This window comes from Cynocephalus volans, chromosome 2 (assembly GCF_027409185.1).
Source record: "Cynocephalus volans isolate mCynVol1 chromosome 2, mCynVol1.pri, whole genome shotgun sequence".
NCBI classification, from domain to species: Eukaryota; Metazoa; Chordata; class Mammalia; order Dermoptera; family Cynocephalidae; genus Cynocephalus; species Cynocephalus volans.
Window position 1 is genome coordinate 149535108 of NC_084461.1, and position 15064 is coordinate 149550171.

The following is a 15064-nucleotide window of genomic DNA, read 5'->3' on the forward strand; positions in this document are numbered from 1 at the left end:
TGTGAAGAAGAAATAAAGTCTTTCCCAGACAGACAAAAGCTAATAAGCAAGTTCATTAACACTAGACCATCCTTACAAGAAATGGTCTTCAAGCTGAAAGAGGATGACACAAAAGTGTAACAAGAAAACATTTGAAAGTACAAAACTCACTAGTAAATACACATTCTCAGAATACTCCAATGTTGTAAGGGTGGTGAATAAATTACTTATAACCTTACTAGGAAGACTAAAGGACAAACCCAACAAGATAATACAAATTTAACAATCACATAAGAGATAGGCAACATTAAAAGATGTAACCTGAAACAAAATGTCAAAAAGTAGGGAGGAATGATGTCAAAGTGTAGAGTTGGCCTTGGTGTTTTCCTTTTTCTCAGCAATCAAAGCTAGCTAAGGTGTTATTAGTTTAAAATAATCTGTTATAACTATAACACGGTTTTTGTAAGCCACATGGTAACCATAATGCAAAAACCTATAACAGACATCCTAAAAGTAAATAGAGAGAAATCAAAATAAACTAACAGAGAAAACCACTTAATCACAAAGGAAGATAGTTAAGACCACCCCACCCCAAAAAAGGAAAAAAGGGACTACAAAACAACCAGAAAAGAAGTAACAAAATGGCGCAACAATAAGTCTCTATATAGCAATAACTCTAAATATAGATTAAATTCCCCAATTAAAAGACACAGAGCGGTTGAACGGATTATAAAAAAAGAACCAACAGTATGTTACCTGCAAGAAACACACTTCACCTACAAGGACACATCAGCTGAAAGGGAAGAGATGGAAAAAGATATTTCATGCAAATGAAAATCAAAATAGAGGAGAAGCAGCTATACTTATATTGGATAATGTAGACTTCAAGCCAAGGAAAATAAAAATTAGATATGGAGGGTCATTATATAATGATAAAGAGATCAATTCAACAAGAAGATATAACAATTCTAAATATATACACACCCAACTCTGGAGCACCCAGTTATATAAAGCAAATACTACTAGACCTACTGGGAGAAATAGACCCCAACACAAAAACAACTGGGGACTTTAATGCCCCTCTTTCAGCAAAGGAGAGATCACCTAGACAGAAAAGTCACCAAGAAACATCAGAATTAATCTCCACTCTAAACTGATTTGACCTAATGCACTCTACTAGTCCCTTTCTGTTGCTTTTAACAAAATACCTGAAACTGGGTAATCTGTAGAGAAACAATATTTATTGCTTACAGTTTTAGATGCTGAGAAGTCCAAGGTCCAGGAAACACATCTGGTGAGGTGACTCTACAGCAAGGCAGGGTGTCACATGGTGAGAATAGGAGAGCAGAAAGAGAGCTAACTCCTCTTAAAATCCTCAGAACCACACGCATGATCACTATTAAACCATCAATGAATTAATCCACTTACTTGGGCATGGTCCTCACAATCTAATCAATTCTTCAAGGCCCCACCTTTCAATTAACATAATAGGATTTCCCACCCTATTAACACTGTCACAGTGGGGATTAAGTTTGGGGGGAACATAATTCAATCCATAATACTGACATTTATAGAACATTTCATCCAACAGCTGCAGAATACACATTTTTCTCAGCAGCACATGGGCCATTCTCTGGAATAGACCATATGTTAGGTCACAAAACAAGTCTCAACAAATTTTTAAAAATTGAAATCATACCAACTATCTTGCCCAACCACTCAATGAAATAAAACTAGAAATCAATAACAGAAGGGACATTGGAAACAGTACAAATATATGAAAATTAAACGTGCTCCTAAACAACAAATGGGTGAAAGAGGAAACTAAAAAGGAAATTAAAAAATTCCTTGAGTCAAACGAAAACACAACATATCAGAATCTGTGGCAAACAGCAAAAGAAGTACTAAGAGGGAAGTTTATAGCAATAAATGCCTACATCAAAAAAGTAAGACTTCAAATTAACAACATAACATTATACCTCAAGAAACTGGGAAAACAATAAAAAGCCAAAATTAGTAGAAGAGAAATAACAAAGATCAGAGCAGAAATAAACAAATTAGAGATTTTTTAAAATAAAGAAAAAAAAAACTTTAGCTAGATTGACAAAGAGAGAGAACACTCAAATAAATAAAATCAGAAGTGAAAAAGGAAACATTACAATTGATACCACAGAAATACAAACGATCATAGGAGACTATTATGAACAACTATATGCTAACAAACTGGAAAACCAGATTAATTCCTGGACACATACAACTTACTAAGGTTGAATCATAAAGAATTGGAAAACCTAAACAGACCAATAATGAGTAATGAGATTTAAGCAGTAATAAAAAGTCTCCCAACAAAGAAAACCCCAGGACCAGATGGCTTCACTGTTGAATTCTACCAAATATTTAAAGAATACCAATTCTTCTCTTCAAAAAATTGAAGAGGAGGGAATACTTCCAAACTCATTTTATGAGGCCAGCATTACCCTCACACCAAAACCAGCAACAAAAAGGGAAAACTACAGACCAATATCCCCTAATGAACATAGATGTGAAAATCCTCAACAAAATATGAGCAAACCAAATCCAACAACACATTAAAAAGATCATTCACCACAATCAAGTGGGATTCATCCCAGGGATTCAAGGATAGTTCAACATATGCAAATCAATAAATGTGATAATCACATCAACAGAATGAAGGAAAAAAAAAAACCCATATGTTCATTTCAATAGGTGCAAAAAAAATTGATAAAATCCAACATCCTTTCATGATAGAAACACTCAACAAATTAGGTACAGAAGGAAGGTATCTCAACACAGTAAAAGCCATATATGACAAGCCCTCAGCAAATATCTTACAAAACAGCCCAGAAATAAACCCATACATCTACAACCAACTGACTTCTGACAAAAGTGCCAAAAATATACACTGGGGAAAGAACAGCCTCTTCAATAAATGGTGCTGGGAAAACTGGATATCGCATGTATAAGATTGAAACTAGACCTGTATCTCTCACCATGCACAGGAATCAACTCAAAATGGATTAAAGACCTAAATTTAAGACCTGAAACTATAAAGCTCGTAGAAGAAAACAAAAAGGAAAAGCTACATGAAATGGGAGTGGGCAGTGCTTTTCGGGACAAGACTTCAAAAGCACAGGCAACTAAAATAGACAGTGAGACTACATCAAACTAAAAAGCTTCTGCATAGCAAAAGACACAACAAAGTAAAGAGACAGCTTATAGAATGGGAGAAAGTGTGCAGAAACTATATATTAAACAAGGGGCTAATATTCAGAATATATAAGCAACTCAACAGCAAAAAACAAATAATCCAATTAAATGAACAAAGGACCCAAACAGACATTTCTCGAAAGAAGACATACAAATGGCCAACAGGTACATGAATAAACGCTCAACATCACTAATCATCAGGGAAACGCAAGTTAAAACCACAATAAGACATCTTACTCCAGTTAGAATAGCTATTAACAAAAAGACAAAAATAACAAGTGCTGGTGAGGATGCAGAGAAAAGGTAACTCGCCTGCATCGATGGTGGGCATATAAATTGGTACAGCCATTGTAGAAAATAACATGGAGGTTCCTCAAAAAACTAAAAATTGAACTACCTTATCAGCAATTCCACTTCTGGGTATATACCCAAAAGAAATCAATATATTGAAGAGACACCTGCACTGCAACACTATTCACAATAGTCAAGAGATGGCATCAACCTGAAGCCCATCATAAATGGATAGAAGAACTGTGTATTCTATACATAATAGAACACCATTCTATTTAAAAAAAATAAAATCCTGTCATTTGTAGCAACATGGATGAATAAACATGGAGACCATTATGTTAAGTGAACCCAAGCACAGAAAGACAAATATTGCAGTCTCACTCATATACGGAATCTAAAAAAAAAGAGTAGAATAATGGTTACCAGAGGACTGGAGGGGAGGGGAAGTCTGGGGGAGGGGGAAATGGTGGATTAACAGGTATAAAAAGCTATGCTATCTACCCTACATGAATCAATGTCTAGCATGTGCATGCATTGAAACAAACTGTACCCCACAAATATGTACAAATAAATGTTTTAAAAAATCCCCATGGACAGATACCACTACACACATGTAAGAATGGCTAAAATTAAATACACCAATAATACCAAGTGTTGACATGGATGCAGAGCAAGTAGAAACTCTCATACATTGCTGGTGAGAATGTAAACTGGAACCTCCTTGAGAACAGTATCCAGTTTCAATTATACAGTTACCATAGTGTCCACCAGTTTCACTCTTTACCCAAAAGGTGGGGAAAAATATGTCCACCCACAGATTTGTATGTAAATATACATCGATATATTATGATGTATTTACCCAACAGAATATTACTCAGCAATAAAAATGAATGAACTACTAGGGGCCGGCCCATGGCTCATTCAAGAGAGTGCGGTGCTGATAACACCAAGGCCACAGGTTCGAATCCTACATAGGGATGGCCGGTCAGCTCACTGGCTGAGCGTGGTGCTGACAACACCAGGTCAAGGGTTAAAATCCCCTTACCAGTCATCTTTAAAAAAAAAAAAATGAATGAACTACTGATATGAATATGGACTAAACTCAAAAACATGGGAGAAAGCAGTCAGACACCATGAATACATATTATAGCAAATATATAGAGGCAGAAAGTAAACAGTAGCTCTGGAAAACCTAGAGCTTGGAAGGACAGGGAGATTGGAGGTACACACTCTAAGAGTCACTTGCATGAAAATTCTAGAAAAGACAAATTTAATCTGGTGACAGAAAGCAGATCAGTGGTTGCCTGGGGTATGGAAGGGGACTGATTAGGATGTAGGCCAAGGTAACTTTTTGGAATGATGGAAATATCTTGGAGAGATAGTTACATGAGTGAATATATTTATTGAACTTATTTACATGTACAATAAAAATTTTATTGTATTTAAGCCATATCCCAATAAAGTTGATTATAAACAGGACCAAAATCAAAACTAAACAAAAACGAGTAAGAGTACTTATGAATTCACTGGAATAATTTTTTGAAGTACCAAATGGTTGTCCTGAAAACCTGAAAAAGTGTTTTAGGGAATCTGAAAATACAAGGTATCATCAGAATATTTTATGTATTTTTATTTGTTCAAAAAGGTCTGACAGGTATGGGGATCTTAACCCTTAACTTGGTGTTGTCAGCACCACTCTCTCTGAAGTGAGCCAACCGGCCATCCCTATATAAGAATCCGAACCTGTGGCCTTGGTGTTATCAGCACCACATTCTCCCAAGTAAGCCACAGGGTGGCCCAGAATATATTTTTTTAAAACCCTAAATAACATGTATTGACTTACCTTTTTTAAGTTCAGATGCGTGAATTCTTTCAATGGTATCATTTACTATGTAAGTTTTTTTTTTTTTTTTAAATCTGGGGTAGCTGGACTCCAAATGGGCCCTTCATGCTAAAAGAACATGCCTTCTTAGTTTTTGTAATCTTCGTTGCTGTTTTCAGAGAGTTAACGGTTATGTTTAAAGCCCTGGCTTGGGATGAGCACTTATTTAACTAAATGTCCAGTTAACTGCATTGTTTGTGATGTATTGTTAAGCTCTGGGAAAAGTAACATTAAAAAGTACCAATTTTGAGGGCTGGCCCGTGGCTTACTTGGGAGAGTGTGGTGCTGATAACACCAAGGCCACGGGTTCGGATCCCATATAGGGATGGCCGGTTAGCTCACCGGGTGAGCATGGTGCTGACACCACCAAGCCAAGGGTTAAGATCCCCTTACAGTCATCCTTAAAAAAAAAAAAAGTACCAACTTTTTATGGAAAAGATGTAAAGTCCCAGGGATTAGCCAGGTTTCCCAAGTTTATTTTAGGGAAAAACCCAAAGCTTAAAATCCCAAAACCCATAAGCACATAAATATCTTAAAATAGGTATTCACAGGGCTGGCCCTGTGGCTCACTCGAGAGAGTGCGGCGCTAGTAGCGCCGAGGCCACGGGTTTGGATCCTATATAGGGATGGCCAGTGTGCTAACTGGCTGAGCGTGGTGCGGAGGACACCAAATCAAGGGTTACAACACCCTTACCGGTCAAAAAAAAAAGGTATTTACAAAGCTTTCAGCACAGGAAGTGATCAATATTTTTGACACAGAAACATTAACAATGTTTGCTCAATAAACAACACACTCAACTGAGGTATATGTCAAGAGAGACAAGACACCTTGCTTTCAAAATTTATACAGCACTTTGTAGAACCCAATACAAACTTTTCCCACTTTGCACGTTTATTTTAAATGAAGCACTTGCATACGTAGCCTTGAACTAGTTTAACTGCTTGCAGTACTATGTTATACTTGGAGAACTAGACTATACCTCAGATGTAGTATTTCCATACTACTTTCCACATCATTTTCTTCCTTACCCTAAATCTCACATTTTTCTCATCCTAGTTTACTGTTTTTTTTTTTTTTTTTAAATAGGAAGGACAGTTGTTTTTTGGCAGCTGGCTGGCACAAGGATCTGAACCCTTGACCTTGGTGTTGTAACATCATGCTCTAAACAACTGAGCTGACCGGCCAGCCCTTACATATGCTTCATATCTCATGGTAGTCAAGTCCATGTTTTCAATCATTCCTACATGCCCGAAGTTAGGATAGTCATATAATTTGAAAATGCAGTGAGCAAACCTCTAACTTAATCCCTCACATATTAAGAAAAATCAAAGCCTTTTCTTTTTTAAAAACAGATTTAACAGGCATTGCCTATTAGAAATAAAGTTTTGGTTTAGACAAAATGTGTATAAAATAACCTTTCCAAACTGTGATACTAAGGTACCATAATATGTGTTCTGGCATCTCTACGGCAGAGCACATCTAAAACTTTGTAAGGGTCACACTGTTGTACACATGTACTTCTTACAGGATAACACGGTCTAATTTCAAGGAAAAGAAAAAGCTTTTCACACCTTAATAAAACTTAAGTCTTAAATTTCACAAAAGTCTGAATCTCTGAGGAACTAACATTTATGCTAACATTAGGGAGAGGAAGGTGGAGAACAACTATAATTACTTCTACCTTATATAGGCAGACTAGACAGATAAAGACACTTTCCTAGTTTATTCAACAGATACTTATTTATTGACTGCCTTCTCTGTGCCAGGTACTGGGGATACAGAGGTGAGTGAGACTTTACAAAGAAAGTCCTCACTTTCATGGAGTTCACATTCTATTAATTTCCATTAAAACCACAACCTTACATTTAATCAGAGTGGAAATGTGGGAGTACAATATATAAAATAATGAAAAGATACACATAGTAAACAACTTAGAGAATTTATTTGGAAAATAGAAAATAAAAAGCATGATTCTAACATTTATTTAGAGTATGAACAAAATTAGAAAAAGTTAAACTACAGAAAAGAAGGCAGAGAGATATTGAAATTGGCCTGATGGCTACACAATACAAACAAGCAAAACACAAATTTCTTTCGTGCACATAAGCACTAAGGAAAAGAGTATGGGAATGTTACAGAATGGGCCACAACAAGTGTTTTCTAAAGTTACATAAGAAACTGTACATAAATGGAAAAATAAATTAGACAATTTATAAGAAATGTTTTACAGGTTATAATAAGCTATAACTTAGTTTATTATGAATAAAATTTGTAGCACATCATACATTTTTACATCACAGATTCAGTGTTAGAAGAATTCAGACATGACAAAGCTCAGACTTGACAAGAATAATGCACTAGACATAAGGCAACTTAAACTGAAATGGCATATATAAGTAGAATTAACCCCAAAATTAAAGGATTCCCTAGACTGGAACATAAAAACATATTCTAGGTATGATTTGATCAATAACTGGGCAGAATGAAGACAAATACCATTCAATTTCAGTTAAAAAGTCAGAGTTTTGCTGTAGTACAAATGAAAAGTAAAAGCACACAATGTATGAAAAAAATAATAAAGCCACTTTAACATCATTTATATCCCAATGCCATTAATTATATTTAGGATAAGGAGACTAGGATATCGGTGTTATGTCATTAATATTATCTTTTATTTCTAAATGCTGTAAACTAAAAGGGACCACTAAGAAAAAAGTGGCAAACTGCAAACTGTGACTACAACTGACTGAGCCAGGTATGATATCTGTATAGAATTCAGACCTATGACGTAAAGCTAAAATAATCTGAAACTACTTTACATTATTTATGTATACTTTACACATTATGTAAAAGCTGAAATGTTTTCTTTGAAAGCTTTTGGAACTGTAAGTGCTGCAATGTATAAAAAACGGTTAGAAATAGAAAAAAAATTTGTAATATCCTAGAATTGAATTAGTTGTATATTTATACAATTCAAAATTCTGATTTTTAACCTCATTCACTCCTTTGAAAAATATTCATTAGTTCTTTTAAACACAAAATTAGTGGCAGTTCTGCAAAAAGACTGAAAAATTTAAGAGAAAAATAACCTTTTGACTAAAGATGGAGCTAGAATGTACGTAAAGATTTTTAGACTTAAAAAATTGATTTTCCCCAAACATATCATTTAGCACTAACTGTAGGACCTGAATCCCAGTATCAGCTTACTGCTACATTTCCTATAAACAATAAGGTAGGAATGTCAGACACACGTCCAATCTGCTTATTCTCAGACAATACTAAGGAAAAAAGTACTTAAGGTCAACAACATATTTGATGGGGGTATGACTGTAATCCATGATATTTCAATTTACTTGCAGGTAATTAAATTTTTGCTTTATAAATTTTGTTCTGAATTGTGTTGGACAAAGGCAATAAATAATTCCAGGAAGAGTTCATCCCACATCTATCCCCACTCTCAATGATCAGAAATAAGAAACGCTTAAAAAAAAGGACCCCTAAAAACACCAAATATATTTGATACAAACAGTCCTGACTTTACGATGGATGGTTCAACCTATGATTTTTTACTTCACAATAGTATGAAAGTGATACACATTCAGTAGAAACCATACTTTGAATTTGATCTTCTCCCAGCCTAGTGATATGTGGTACAAAACTCATATATGAGATATGACACTTTATTATAAAGTGATTTTTTTGTGTGTGTAAGATGAGTTTGCCCAACAGTACGATAACATTAAGTGTTCTGAGCTTGCTTCAGGTAGGATGGACTAAGCTACGAAGTTTGGTAAGGTTAGGTGTATTAAACGCATTTTCAACTTATATTAATCTCAATTTATGATGGGTTGGACGGAACCCCGTTGTAAGTCAAGGAACATCAGAATTCTAACATCTATGAATTTAGTGGGATGTTTTCTTTTTGAACAATGGAAAAGTAATAATGCCCATATGATTCTGAAGTTAACGCAGTAAAAATTCCAGATGCCAGGGCTGGCCTGTGGCTCACTTGGGACAGTGTGCTGCTGCTAACACCAAGGCCACGGGTTTGGATCCCATATAGGGATGGCCGGTTAGCTCACTGGGTGAGCATGGTGCTGACAACACCAAGTCAAGGGTTAAGATCCCCTTACCTGTCATCTTTTAAAAAGAAAAAAAAAAAATCCAGATGCCTTTACAAATTAAAGTACACATACACACTTGAATACACACACACACACACACACACACACACACACACACCCTTCATATTACTTTAAGGTATATCTACTTGGCCATTTCAGGCAATAACAATATTATGAGAATAACAAATACCATTCTGTTGGCTTGATGAGATTCCAAAACCTAGTACCTATTAACATATACCAATAAAAATTATACAATAATTACAAAAATACTATAAGCACTAAATATTAACTCCAAAGCATGACACCAAATATCTGAAAAAATTATTTCGATCATTCCCAATACTGCCATGACATCTAAGGATCTTGATAATTGAGTCATTTTTCCCATTGTAACAACCAATTCCCTTATTTTACAAATAAAATAACATTCGAAGGTTAGACCAGTAACCAGCACTACTTCTAATACAATACCAAATTATGACTGCATGTCCACTGAATACACAAGATAGATGATGCAAACAATAGGGACTGCTTTAAGAAAATGTGAACTTTTTGCAAGTAGAACTTACTCAAAATTTAGATATGGCAGAAAAGCTGGGATGATTCACACCACCATTATTCTAGAGAGGCTATTAAAATACTTTAAAGAAGAAAAAAAATTACTCACTTTTTTTGGGTTTTTACTGATTATTACTAGGCTCTGTAAAAAATATAAGACAACTACCGCTTTCTTAAATATTGAAAATGGAGCTGTCTGGTTAGCTCAGTTGGTTACAGTGTGGTGCTATGGATAACACCAAGGTCCAGGGTACCATCCAGCCGCCAAAAAGAAAAAGAAAAAAAATTGAAAACAGGCAGTAACATAGATAAATCACATTATTTTCTGAGATTATCTGATAATAGAAAGTAAGTTGGCTGAATTCCTTCAGTATTAAAATAAAACACACTAGAATTAACATAAGCTTATTTGGAAATAGGACATCATTGACATTTCCTGGCAAATCACCTTAAAGAAGGTTAACAAGTATTATTACATAAAGGCAATGTATTTCTAATTTTTCATTTTTTTAAAAAACACACACCACAGTAAGTAAAATGCAAAATAATATACATTTTCATTATCCTTTATCAGTTTTTACATGGCTTTAAATGAAAAAGAATTTCTAAACTACATTTTCAAATGCAATAGACTAAAAGCCATAAAGTGCTTAACAGAAAAAAGATACAACTACACAGAATATGAAAAAATTTTGCTTATAACAAGCAGAGTGGTTATAAAGGACATTTGGAAACCACTGCCTGACAAAGCTTCCACCCAAGAATGCAAACTTTAAAATCAAGGCAAGATATGATGGACTGCTCTTTGAAGGCAAGAATACCACTGGAAAAAAAGAGGAAAACCTTTTCACTTTGAGTTGCACCAGTCTGCTTACAGAAATGGTCTTTTAGAAACTGGTATTTATAATCACACGTGCACTCTAAGGTTAAAAAACTCAGGCATTTTTTACAGAGTCTAATATCTGACAAATAATCTGAACCTCTTGATGAGTTTTCAATTATCATGTATATTACTGGCAATGGCATTGATTTTACCCAAACTAAAGAGTTTACCTAATTTTCCATATATTTAGAGTAGCTGAGCAAAGAATTGCCATGTTAACTAACGTGGCAAGTCTACTAATATTTTGTCTTTGGAGAAGTCTGGGTATCGAACTAAAAGCCATTAGAAAACTCTCTGGTGAAAATGCACACTTATTGGGGAGAAGTGGTAGCGGTGGGAAGTTCTAAATCTCATTTGTTTACCAAGTCCCAAAGCAAATTGACAGTGCCCTTGCATTTGAAAAAGTTTTTAAAAATGATTCAGACTGGCTGGTTAGCTCACTTTGTTAAAGGATGGTGTTGGTAACAAGGTCAAGGGTTCAGATCTCCCTACCAGCCAGCAGCAAATAAATAAAAAAGAAAAAAAGAAAATTAAGTCCAAAAGTTATAGAGAAGATTCTCCTGCGTGTACAGAAGTCAACACCAAATTTAAAAGGGTCTCTTTTTAATCCTTTTAAATTTGTTGCTCAAAATTCAATTTGAATTTTAGAAATTAAGTCACTGGAATCATCAAATTAGCTCCAGTGAAGGAAATATGTGTTTTGGAGATTGGTTCAGAACTGTCAGGATATTCTTGGGCAACTTTATTAGTATCACTGGAAAAATTATATACACTACAATGAGATGATAGGATGCTAATGTAAGACATTTCTGGAATGGTCAGAAGTACAGCTTGTCTGTGTAAAATAATCTAGCCCAAATAAGCTATTTCTTATCCCTCTGTATTTAAAAAATAAGGTTCCAATTTTTCCTTCTCATTCTTTAAAAAGCCCATATTCAGAATGTTTTCATGGACACAATAGTGTTCATTTTTAAGAGGTAGTTCTAGAACTGCGCTGTCCAATACAGCAGCCACTACCCATATGTGGCTACTGAGCATCTGAAATGTGGTTAGTCAGAATGGAGATGTGCTGGGAAATATAAACTGGTTTTGAAGACTAAGCACACAGACACACAAAACCAGATAAAAGTATATAATTAAATATCATATGTTTCTTTTTACTTTTTTAATGTACTTAACTAGAAAATGTAAAATACACGCGTAGTTTACATTATATTTCTATTAGACAGCACTGTTCAAGAATATAGAGCTTAGAAGCATTATGTTGACTGACATTAGAACCAAACCTATTTACCACAGCATGCTTAAAGGGAATTTCTTAAGATCATAATAAAAAATTAGAATTTTGGCAGCCTTCATTACAATTCTGTGTTCTTACTATTACTCCAGCAATTCTAGATTACAATTACATAAGGGAAAAGCTAAGAGCAATAGTAGTGAGATGACTGTTCACTTTACAGGCAGGTCATTTTAGTTTCAAAGGATAAATATATAAATCATAGTTCCATATTAACCATAGTGATCAAATTAATAGACTTCGACCAAAATTCCATTTTTTCCTTAATGACGGTCCTAAACCTAAAATTACTAATGTACAGAATTTGCCACAAGTATAAAACTTGTACTTACTATCATTTGATAAGATTCTTACCTGTACAGATGCCTAAATAAGAAACTTTAAAAATAAACTGAACCAATGGCATTTTGGCTGAAATACTTAGTGATTACAATGAAAAACTTAAAGCAAGAAACATGAAGTCACTGTAAATTGTTAAAATGGCTACTGAATGACAAAAATTCAAATTTCCAAATAGCCTAAATTCTAAAAAACTATCTTTACATGCTTTCCTCCCTAAATACTCACTTTTATTATTCATATGTTCATGTCTTTAGGTTGAAAAAAAAGAATTTTAAACAACTGAGCACAAAATTTGAAAACTACACGTAGAAATGTCTTTATTGAGCACCTCTTGATGTTCTACTGAAAATTGCTCTCTTTTGAGCAAAATTGTGGTCTGTAAAAACATATAGTAATACTTCCTTTGTGTAATGTAAACAATTTAAGTTCTTCAAAGTACATCCAGATTTATTGGTAATTTAAAGAGGCAAATACCCACCCACTCTTTCTACTTCTGAAACCATAAGCAACAGATTTGAACAACTTTGCTGAACTACTGAACCTCCAAAATGATACTGCCAATGTTAAAATGCAAAGAATTTTATAACATTGTAAAAAATAAATACAAAATAGGGAATAAATTCCAAGGCAAAAGGATTTACAAATTTTGGATCTATAATGCTCTTATTATCAGAATGTACAAAACACTGATTCTTTTATAATTTTGCAGTACTCACAAATGCTCACAAAGTTTCAAAACAACTCATCTTTTAGATTTCTATAATGTCCACTTAGAATAAATGTGATTTTGTTGCTATTGTTCATAACAGAATAAAAATCTTTAGCTTTGATAGAATAAAAATCTTTAGCTTTGATGGTTCAGATCTAATAAAAAGAAACAACTAAGTTTGGGCCTTAGAGAGAAATACGGTAAAGAAAGAGCACAGAACTTTATCAATACACTCAAACCATATTCCATTAGAATAGTTTTAGGACCTTATTAGACAGATTCCCAAATCCATAACTAAGCCTCCAATCAGGCTAAAATTTAACAACAGTATTTCAATTAAATAATGGCATTTGAGAAGAGTTGTACCTCAGGGGAAAAGATCACATAAACATGCTTTTCTTGATGGGGAGGAGGGTATATTAGAAAAACTGCAGTAATTAGATTGCCTTAACATTTCTAAAATCACATAAATAATCATCTTTGATTACCATTTCAATAATTTTTGATATGGGATATGTTACTGTCTGCTTACTAGTAACCAAAACACACATAAAACAGACTTATAACAAATATTCGGAATCAATTATTTTCATAAGCTAAACAAACATTTCTGAGACTTTAAGATTTGTTTTTGAGCATACAGTACTGCAATGTTGGCTACATAAAATAAATAGGAAATCTTTTTTGAGAGGAAGCTCAACAATCAGAGGCTGTATTGCATTTAAGGATTTAACACGGGCTATATACAGATGGAAAAGCATTTCGATTAGAAATACTTCATGTTACTGAGCTTTCTCTTTTAATATGGCAACATTCAGCAGCTTACCATTCTGAGATTTAAAAACAATAGGAATAGTGCTACTTTTTTATCCTTTGGTTCCCAGTGACAACGCAGTAATAATGCCTTGCTTCAGTTCCTCTTGGATGACATTTATTAGCAGAGAGAGATGTGCTTGACTGCTTAGCTGAAATTTGGCAGCCCAAGAAGTGCACCAACTGCTCCAAAGTATCCCTGTGTAATTTTTAAGAAATTGTTAATCTATTGTAGCTTTTAAATTACCATACAATATTAACAACTTTGTAAGAACACACATTTATGTATGATCCATTTATTTATTCAATAACATTTATTTGAAAATCTACCAATTTCCATGTTGTAAAAATTTTTCTTATACTGTGTTCTATGTATATACATATATATACACACACACACATACATATATACATGCACACACACACCCCTTGAAATATATATTTTTCAAGTATGGCTTTTAGGCACTAAAGCTTCCAGGACTATTACAGCAGTTCTGTGCCCTCTCCCTGCTACTCAATAACCTAATTAACTTCCTGTGGCTCTGTGACATTCTCACCGCATGCTTGGTGGACCTGCACAAGAGCACACCATTCTGATCTGTACCATTACAGCAGCACAATGAGGTATAGAAGCTTATGACAGCAGAAAAATACTTTGAAACTGCATAATTAATTCATAGTATTATACTATTTGACTTTGACTTTAAACAAAACGATTCAAGTTAAGTTTACTTGATCCAAAATATTATGTGAACTAATAATTGCTCAGATCAGAATTTAACTGGACGTAGGAATGAACAGAAAAAAACCTTAAGGAATGAATTTCTAATGCTAACAGTGATTTCTTCTGGAGGTGGAGGTAGGGTTGTGGTGAGAGAATTATGGAGAATTCTCATGGCTAAATTGTTTTTGGATTTGTTCACATTTAACAATTGTAATCTGGGGGGGTGGGGG

At 34.2% G+C, this 15064-nt stretch overlaps 1 protein-coding gene across 3 annotated transcripts in view; it reads right to left on the bottom strand.

Moving 5' to 3' along the window:
• PANK3 (pantothenate kinase 3) overlaps window positions 1-15064 on the bottom strand; it is a 52907-nt gene that overhangs the window by 18251 nt on the left and 19592 nt on the right. Inside the window, exons 7-8 of one of the 3 annotated variants that reach the window (XR_010022607.1) lie at window positions 14124-14309; window positions 10718-10889 (exon numbers count right to left, since the gene is read on the bottom strand). Coding sequence is in view for 1 of the 3 variants with exons in the window: in XM_063085672.1 (XP_062941742.1) it covers window positions 14259-14309 (51 nt within the window). In the remaining 2 variants the exon portion in view is untranslated. The other 2 variants (XR_010022606.1, XM_063085672.1) reach the window with 2 other exon arrangements.